This window comes from Podarcis liolepis (genome assembly GCF_965112155.1).
Source record: "Podarcis liolepis genome assembly, chromosome: 13".
In the NCBI taxonomy this organism is placed as follows: domain Eukaryota; kingdom Metazoa; phylum Chordata; class Lepidosauria; order Squamata; family Lacertidae; genus Podarcis; species Podarcis liolepis.
The window spans coordinates 24,080,501-24,089,995 of record NC_139573.1 but is presented as its reverse complement, the minus strand read 5'-3'; the positions used below and the strand labels follow the sequence as shown (position 1 = coordinate 24,089,995).

Here is a 9,495-nt window from a genome sequence, read left to right as displayed (position 1 = left end):
ATGGATGATTCTGTCTCTATGCTGATTAAGCAGAAGGACTTCTTTGAGGATCTGTGAAGCAGCACCCTGTACTCAGAACTAATAACGGTGCCTTGTCCATCAGTGTCCCTGATCAAGGTATTCTCTTTATCTACTCAGTTTATCCTCCAAGACTCACTGAGAAGTATGTTTATTTCTACACCCTCATCTGTTCAGGTACGTATACCAATAAGTTTGCTTTGGTCTGCAAAGGGGGGGGGGAGTATACTCTTAAGGTTTTCCAATCCACTTATCCAAAGCAGCATAAGATATTAAATAAATAAGCTATATTATGATCCAACAACAGCTGTGTGGATGCCTACATATGTATATGTTTTTGTATCTAGCCAAAGAGGTTTGATTTTTCACAGTAAGAAACTTTGAAGTGGAAAGTTAATTGGACAAGGATACTCATGGAATTTATTTATTATTGTTGTTGTTATTTTTTTAAAAAACTAGGGCTTAATCAGCTGCTGAAAAAATATCCTAGCATGTAAAGAGGAAATGAACACCCAAAAAAATGACAGAGCCCTGCCTATGTCTAATATCCAACTTTGTTGATGGTTTCTTATGCCTCTCTTCATATGCAGGTTGGGCTCTGGCTGTCTGCTGTGTCAGAGGATAGATACCAGTAATTCTGACAATGATAGGGATTATTATCATTTCCCTTGTGTGCTGCTGTCATTTCAAGTTGCCTTGTGCATTCTGAAACTGCTAGGAGTCCCACTTCCCTGAATGTTACAACTATTATTTTCTCCTTTGACATATGATAAACAGTTAGTGGTGCACAAAATAATGAAATCGTAGAACTGTAGAGTTGGAAGGGATCACAAGGGTCATCTAGTCCAACCGCCGGTAATGCAGGAATCTCTTGGTGAATTTTAGCACCAATCGTTATGTTTCCTGGATGAAGGAAGTGGGACTAATATAAAATTATATTGGTATGATATTGGTATGATTAAAAGCTTGCAGTCATGGGTAATTGGGTTTCTCTGAATGAGGAAAGTCAGGTAAAACCAAATTATTGTTGAATCATAGAATTGTAGAAGAGACTCCACGGGTCCAAGCCCCTTCAAGGCAGGAATCACAGTTAAATTAACCCTCACAGATGGCTATCCAATTTCTGTTTAAGAAGCTCCAATGAAGGAACGACCACCATTTTCCACAATAGTGGAACAAAGTATCAGACAGCTCTTACTGTCAGAAGGTTCTTTCTAACGTTGGGTTGAATTCTCCTTTCTTGTAATTCGAACCCAATGGTTCAGGTCCTGCCCTCTGGAGCAGCAGGAAACAAGTTTGCTCCATCGTCCACGAGACAGCCTTTCAGATATTTAAAGGTGGCTATCATATCCCCCTCTCAGTCTTCTGTTCTCTAGGCTAAGCATACCAAACTCCCATTGTTCCTCATAAGGTTTGGTTTTCAGATACTTTATCATCTTTTTTTTAATAAAAAAATTAAAAGTAATATTTATTAATATTAACAACAAAATATAACAATACGCCAAAACAAAAGAGAAACAATTCCAAATCTTACAGATTAAAACACGAAACAAAGAATGAAAGAAAAGAAAAAAGAAAAAAGAAATGAAACAAAGAAAAAGGACAAAGAAAAAAGAAGAAAGACAGACATATTCCCAACATCGTATTCATCGTTACATAACCAAAGTTGATAAAACAAAGACTTCCACCGACCTCACAACACTTCATTTCATTCTCATTATATCTTTCTGTATTTCCTTATTATCTCAATTCTAATTTATTTATGTATATATATGTCAATATTCCTTTCCCTTTCTATTCATGAGGTCGACACTTTATCATCTTGGTTCCTGTCCTCTGCACACCTTTCAGCTTGACAATATCCTTCTTAAAATGTGGTGCCCAGAAGAAGAAGAAGAAGAAGAAGAAGAAGAGGAGTTTGGATTTGATATCCCGCCTTTCACTCCCCTTCAGGAGTCTCAAAGCGGCTAACATTCTCCTCTCCCTTCCTCCCCCACAACAAACACTCTGTGAGGTGAGTGGGGCTGAGAGACTTCAAAGCCTAAGGTCACCCAGCAGCTGCATGTAGAGGAGCGGAGACGCAAACCCGGTTCCCCAGATTACGAGACTACCGCTCTTAACCACTACACCACACTGGCTCTCTGGTACTGCACTCAGTACTGCAGATGGGGCCTGACCAAGTGATAGAGTGATGTTATTACACTGGACGCTATATTTCTGCTTTTGAATTTTATAATGTTGACTCATATTAAGCTTATGGTCTAGTAAGGCTGCTAGATTCTCATAAAGCAGCAGATTCATTTATGTTAATTTCAAGAGAGAAGGCGGAAAGTTGAAACACAGCACAATTAATTAATATTTTAGCAGTTTGACCCAGAGTAGAAGGCAAGTTGTTTCCAGATTCATCATCAATATTTAATAATGGGAAACTTCCCTCACTAATAAGAATTAATTTATAATAGTAATTACTTTATATTTATATACAACTTTCAGCTTCCAAAGAACTCAAATCAATATAATACTCTTTGTTTTCTATTTTTTTCAATAAGTGACCAAGGAGCTAGATTTGCAATTAATGACATGCCTATTCATTGTTATTAGAATTTGTGTAATATGCAAAACAGAATGAGTGTACCTAGTATTGGAAGAATATAAATTCAAGCACAACAAAAGATCAATAAGCTGAAAAATAATCAATCTGATTGCATTGAATTTCCTAGGAAGGGAAACTGTGATGAAGCCAGGGAATTCATATAGCCCAAGACAAGACAAAAGACAACAAAAGAAAAGATGTAGCACTGGAATCCTCATTACCTTAAATTATATTGCAGTACTTTTCCAATTCACTGTATGCATGTGGAAATGGACAGAAGCTTCTTAAGAACATGATATCTGGTAAAAATATAAACCACTGCCAGAATGCTTACATAAGCATCACTTTACAAATAGCCATAGGAAAATGAGAACAGGCAAAGCATTTTTTTCATTCATAGTTGGTAAATGCCACACATTGTGACTCAATTTCTCCTTAGGTATGGGGGTAGGAAGGAGTCAGTGGAGCACTGTATACTGTGTTAGAGCAAAACCATGGTAGGAGGTACAATAGAGGAACCAAATGTCAGCACAACTCTATTCATACGAATTTGAGAAGGGATGCTTAGTTAAGATCCCTGAGATCCCTAGCATCGGCATTCCTGTGTGTGTGTGTGTGTGTGTGTGTGTGTGTGTGTGTGTATATATATATATATGAGAAGAATAAAGACACAGACTTATATTCTATCACCTTTTCTTATTATTAGTTGCTCCTTGTTGTTCAGCTGAGGCCTCAGCAGAATAATGTAGCATTTTGGGGAAAAGATGCAACCCAGTAATCCAGCACCGGAAGACAAGATGGAGAAGATCTCCACGGCCACCATGTATTTTCCTTTGGTGCTCAGGTAGGTTGGAATAAAGGATAACCACACACTGCAAAACACCAGCATGCTAAAAGTGATAAATTTGGCTTCATTGAAACTGTCTGGCAACTTCCTGGCAAGAAAAGCTACAATGAAGCTGACAGTGGCTAGGAAACCCATATAGCCCAGAACACAGTAAAGCATGGAAACAGAACCCTCATTACATTCTAGTAAGATTTCACCCTTCATTGAATGCATGTCTTTATCAGGAAATGGGGGAGATGTACTTAACCAAAGAGTACAAATTCCTGATTGAATGAGGGAGCAGGTAAGGACAATAGAATTTGATAGTCCTTTCCCCACCCATTTCCTCATTCTAGATCCTGGTTTGGTTGCCATGAATGCCAGAACCACAGTGATAGTCTTTGCCAACACAGAGGAAAGGGCCACAGAGAAGACAATGCCAAAAGCTGTTTGTCGGAGAAGACAAGTCACCTTTCCAGGCTGTCCAATGAAGAGCAAAGCACAGAGGAAGCAAAGGAGAAGGGAGATGAGGAGGATGTAGGTGAGCATTCGGTTGTTGGCTTTGACGATGGGAGTGTCCTTGTACTTCATAAAAATTCCAAGTACTAAGCTTGTGATCAAACAGAAAGAAATCGTCAATATAGTTAAGATGATCCCTAAATCTTCTTTGTAAGAGAGGTAGTTCACATCCTTTGGAATGCATTGACTTTGGTCCTTGTTGGGATACTGTTCTTTTGGACATTTGACACAGGCATCCATGTCTGAGGGGGAAAGGGAAAAGCTGCTTAGATTTTGTTTGTTCAAACTTGTAAAATGGGGGGTGGGGGTGGGGAGAGAGAGCTGTAATTCAATGGTAGAGTATCTACTTTGTATGCAAAGGGACCCTGGAAAAGACGCCCGCTTGACATCCTGGAGAACCACTGCCAGTGAGCTTCCTGGTTTCATAGGCTCCAATCTGAAGTAATGTCATCCTATAACATGAAAGTCGTTCCTTTTGTTTCCTTTCCTTTTATTTGCAGTTATTTGACCAACTCTAAGAGAGACGACTGGCATAATCACATAGAACAAGCAATAATTCATTATTATTAGCTTTTGTGCTTCCAAAGGTTTTTATGGTTTGTGCTGTGCTCTTGTCTTTACTGTCACAGGTGAATGCTAGCCACGGCAGGTGCAGGAAGGGCCACAAGAATGGACACTGAGGCTGGTATTGGGTTGAATTAGCCCACAACTTTTATTGATGACAGGAAAGAGTAGGTTTGGCTAAGGCTGTGCCAAAGATGGTGGGGCCCCTGGACCCACTATGGCCGTGTAATGCAGCAAAGGCTGCCCACCCATGGCCCCAGGTGAGCATATATTCTTTCTTAGTCTTCATTTGTAATGTGGTTATTATAATAACCTATATTACACTGATATAGGAATACTATTCACATTTACCAGCATCCTCATCATCATTATGATTTGGAGCAGATTTGTCCTATTGACTATCTGATGCTGTTATACACACTTTAATTTTTTTAGGTGGATTCTGTTTTGAAATGCCATTGTGAAACCACTTCATATATATTCAAGGAATAATCATTCTCAAAGAATTATGAACATTTCTTCATATCTTTACATTATGTCTCCTACCCTTCTCATGAGAGATCATCCCTTCTGGACACAGAGCACAATCATAGCAGCAAAATTTCTCTCCTTCTTTCTTTTTCCTGCTGTAGCCAGGATTGCAATTTTCGTTGCACACAGACAAGGGCAGCACCTGCAAAGAATAGTAAATTGGCAATAAAACATTAGCCTCTTCAGTAATTCACCTCCATGTGATTAGAATAGCTTGGCAGGAGACTCCTACTCAATCATTCTGTTCAATCATTGATCATTCTCAATCATTGATCATTCTCAATCATCACTTCTTACTACTCTCCACATGCTGAGGGCTGAATGTCTGCATTGGGGAGCCTTCTCTACCTGTATTGGATCCTCACATGATTCAGAATCCTGATGTATACCTGTAGTCAGCTCCCAGGATGTAGATGTAGAGGGTGATGGAGGATCAATGTGGCCATGATTAATGGGTTGGGATGAAAGGGCTTATCTCAGACCTGAGATTCTACCACTGCATGTAGTCATCATTTAACATACATTTAAAATACATTTAATCACACAATTTCTCCTAAAGAATCCTGGGGAGTTTGATTTGACCCTCACAGATTTACAATTCTCAGCACCCTTAGGTTGATCTCATAGATCTTTTGTCCCATATGTTAGCCTATGATGTGTCTTTAATGTTGTCCTCTAATACCTTTCTCTGCTCAGTTGCAGTCCCTCAACATTTCCCTCACCAGTTCAGTACATTTTTAAAAAATCCTTTCTTATCCTGCCTGAGCCCTAACCATCAGGCTCAAGGTAAAATGAGTTATATGTATAGTCACAGTTTGTACTAACACACTGTTGTTTTTGCATATTTGTTTGACAGAAACTGACCTCACTCTTTCAAAAAAAAGAATGATTTCCATATATTCCCCCCCTTTAGGCAAATTTATTATAATATAATATAATATAATATAATATAATATAATATAATATAATATAATATAATATAATATAATATAATATAATATAATATAATAATATGGATTTTTAGAAAGAAGGGAAGGAACTACATCTGCATATGCAGTCTCACCTGATTAAAGCTATGATGCCACACAATTTGTTCATCGTGAATAGATAACTTTGTGCCCTGGGGAGCCTGAGGTTCCAGTCTTCCAATTTTTACTCTAACCACTGAGCCATTAGGGAACATTAGCCAGTTTGTAATATCAAAACCTGAAACTAGTTCTCCATTGTCATCAAAGTGCACAATGTCTCCAGCACTGTTGTTAAAGGAAACCCTCTTTAGAAGTTGATGGACCTAGATAAAAGGGGATTATAAACAAAGCTACAAAAACACACACCATTGAAATCATTTCAAGGAGCTTCACAAAGGAAGCCCTATTCATTTTGGGGTTAATACATGTGGCAACTTAATGTTTCTATTTGAATTTACAAAAAAGAAAAGATAATGTTGAACAGTTTGGGTGGAGTTGTTTTATGTAGATTTAAAATCCTCTTTCATTTTGCAGGAAAAGCTGGACTTCTTTTTATAAGTGTTTATTTGCAATTACCTGCCATGGTTGCACATTCTGGAAAAAAAGCCTGTCTCTTTCTTCCAATCTTCTGTGTTTGGAATGGGATTTATATATAGCATGAAAAGTATGTGCCACAGCATAGACAGCATTGTAGACATTGTAGCTGTGGCCAGTCATCTTCATTTCAAACAGAATTCCAGAAAGGTTCTGTAGATTCTCCTCTCCAGTGCAGATTTTCTCCTTCTCTTCCCATTTAGACACGTTTAATGAACAGCTGAATGCCTGTTCCCAAAAGTCCTGAATAAAACCATCTCCTTTAAACCAGGAAGGTCTAACCATCTGAATGAACTTTTGGAATCCTTTGGGCTGATTTGAGTGAATTGTGAAGGAAATGGAACCATGAAAAGTTTGTATATCCCATATCTTTTGAACAGATAGTGATGCAAAATCCCACTGGGATGTAATAATCCACACTTTATTAATAGGAGGCATTGGCAAGAAGGGTGCTAGAAACAGCAATATTCTCAAAACTCGAAAGGATGGATATTCTCCATATATGAGCAATACATTGACATTTCTTTTGATGACAGTTACATAGCTTTCCCATTGCTTTATAAGCATAGCAATATACTCATCTACATAAGAGTATTTTGGTAGTCTTACAATGAAGGCATAACAGATACCATTCTGAGAAAGCATTGGCACTATGTTCTGTAAAAACTTGTCCCCTTTGTCATCATCCACAGCCACGAGCCCAATCCATGTCCATCTGAAATGCTGAAGTAACTTCACAACTCCTTTGTGCTGGTGAGCTTCATTTGGTACCATCTGGTACAGAAAAGGGAATAGTCTTTTGTCATCCTGTGTTGTCAAAAATGATCCATAAGTGAGCTGAAATAAATAAATAAATTTCTCCAAATCATACAGTCATAATGTGTGGGGTTCTTTAATGCCACCCTGTGTGATGCAAGAACTATAGCCACTGTCTGAAGGCCTCCCTCTGCTAATTGATTCCATCAATTAACTAATTTTACTATTAATAAATTTATCCCAATATTCTATTTCAGTCCTTTGTGGTACTATGAATATTTGAAGAATGCTATAATGTTCTCCATTAGTCTAATTTTCTGCAGACTTCATATAGAATTTTTTTTTAAAATTGAAGTACTTATTTCTGAGAGAAATGCCAACCTTTCCTGCACTGCTTCCAGTTTGTTTACATCCATTTTATAGTTCAGAACCAAGACCCAGAAACAGTAAGCCACACACCCCTAGAGAAAAGACTTGTGAGATACTGTGTGTAGTGGGGTAAAATCACAACTGAAACAGGAGCTGTTTTCTCCACCCTGCATTTGTCAGGGCAGATCCTTGAAATCCCACAGAGACCCCTTGAGACAGGCACAAATTCAAGGTACTTTCTATGAATTAGAAACTATGTTTCTGTTTACTGTACTTTAGTGCTGCTGGAGCTATATTGACACTGCCGACTCAAATTTAGCTTGAAATAAATTTTAACCTGGAGATCCCTTTCACATTTACTGCTGCCAAAGCAGGTACAATAAAAGGTAAAGGTAAAGGTAAAGGACCCCTGAACATTTAAGTCAAGTCAAAGGCGACTATGGGGTGCAGCGCTCATCTCGCTTTCAGGCTGAGGGAGCTGCCATTTGTCCACAAACAGTTTTCCGGGTCATGTGGCCAGCATGACTAAACTGCTACTGGTGCACGGAGGACTATGATGAGTGCCAGAGTGCACGGAAACACCATTTACCTTCTCGCTGCAGCAGTACCTATTTATCTACTTGCACTGGCGTGCTTTCAAACTGCTAGGTTGGCAGGAGCTGGGACAGACAATGGGGGACAATATTAATTTTTGGTCTGAAATGGGAGGACTCTTATGAAGTTATTCAGTTAACTGTTATCCAAAAAGCATTGAATTCACCTGATTGTACTACCTTCTAGTATGCATTCAATTAACTTGCTAAGCAAAATATCACAGGGAATGTTTGGCTGAAATCAAGATGATGTGCAACAAATATGAAAGCTTTATGTCCCATGCACACAGCTGACCTGTGGAGTCTTGTGAATGGCTGAAATTATGGCCACATTGGTAGAAATTTCAGAGATGCATCCTCCAATAAGAGCTATCAGATTGCTCTTCTTGTGACAATTGAAGTTGGGGGCAAACCTATGTTGTGACGAAAGCAGGCTCAGAGTGGCCTTGTAGGTCATCTTTGTAGAGTAGTAGCTATTGAGGATGTGAAATCCCAGGGAAATGTTTGATAAAATGTTGGGATTCTCATTGATCTCTTTGACAGCAAATGCTAAGGCCAGGATGTGCTGAAAGTTCTTAGGCACAGATCTGTAATAATAATAATAATAATAATAATAATAATAATAATAATAATAATAATAATAATTTATTTATACCCTGCCCTCCCTGGGCTGGGCTCAGGGCGGCTAACACCAAATATAAAATAAGAGTTAGAGTAAAAATAAAAACAACCATGAAACAACTATGACAATAACAAATGTATTGTACTCATCTACATGCTTTCAAGTATCAGCTTAAAACCATAAGGTATTATAGTTTGAAGAAATGTAACTTGGTGAAATTAAGAAAGTAAGACACTGTATCTGAAATAGCAAGAACTAAATTTTTGCAATATTTTGGAAGAGTAAAAGTGCTTTGGAAACTGCTCCCTGCGGCTATTGGAGTAATTTCCTTGGCACAGAAACAATATCATCAAGATAAACTAAAAAGTAGCACTTTAATAATGCACTTTAATATTTAAAACTACGAATAACAAATGGGGTCATGTTTGCAAATCCATTAGGAAGTCGCTTTTGATTGCATGTTTCCCCTCCAGAGCGTTTTAAGTTGTAGAAACAAAGTCTTTTTGTAAAATGGGAATAGGCTGGAAACAATTGGAGGAATG

At 38.2% G+C, this 9,495-nt stretch overlaps 1 protein-coding gene across 1 annotated transcript in view; it reads right to left on the bottom strand.

Annotated features, from left to right (window-relative positions):
- Positions 1–3,287: 3,287 nt before the first annotated feature.
- The window catches only part of LOC310691589 (vomeronasal type-2 receptor 26-like), a gene marked incomplete at both ends in the record, with an annotated part of 114,510 nt that continues 108,302 nt past the window's right edge, over positions 3,288–9,495 (bottom strand). The window contains 4 exons of the mRNA XM_083471448.1: positions 3,288–4,198; positions 5,067–5,193; positions 6,115–6,342; positions 6,596–7,450. Of these exons, the coding sequence (XP_083327574.1) occupies positions 3,288–4,198; positions 5,067–5,193; positions 6,115–6,342; positions 6,596–7,450 (2,121 nt within the window). The remainder of the gene's footprint in view (positions 4,199–5,066; positions 5,194–6,114; positions 6,343–6,595; positions 7,451–9,495) is intronic.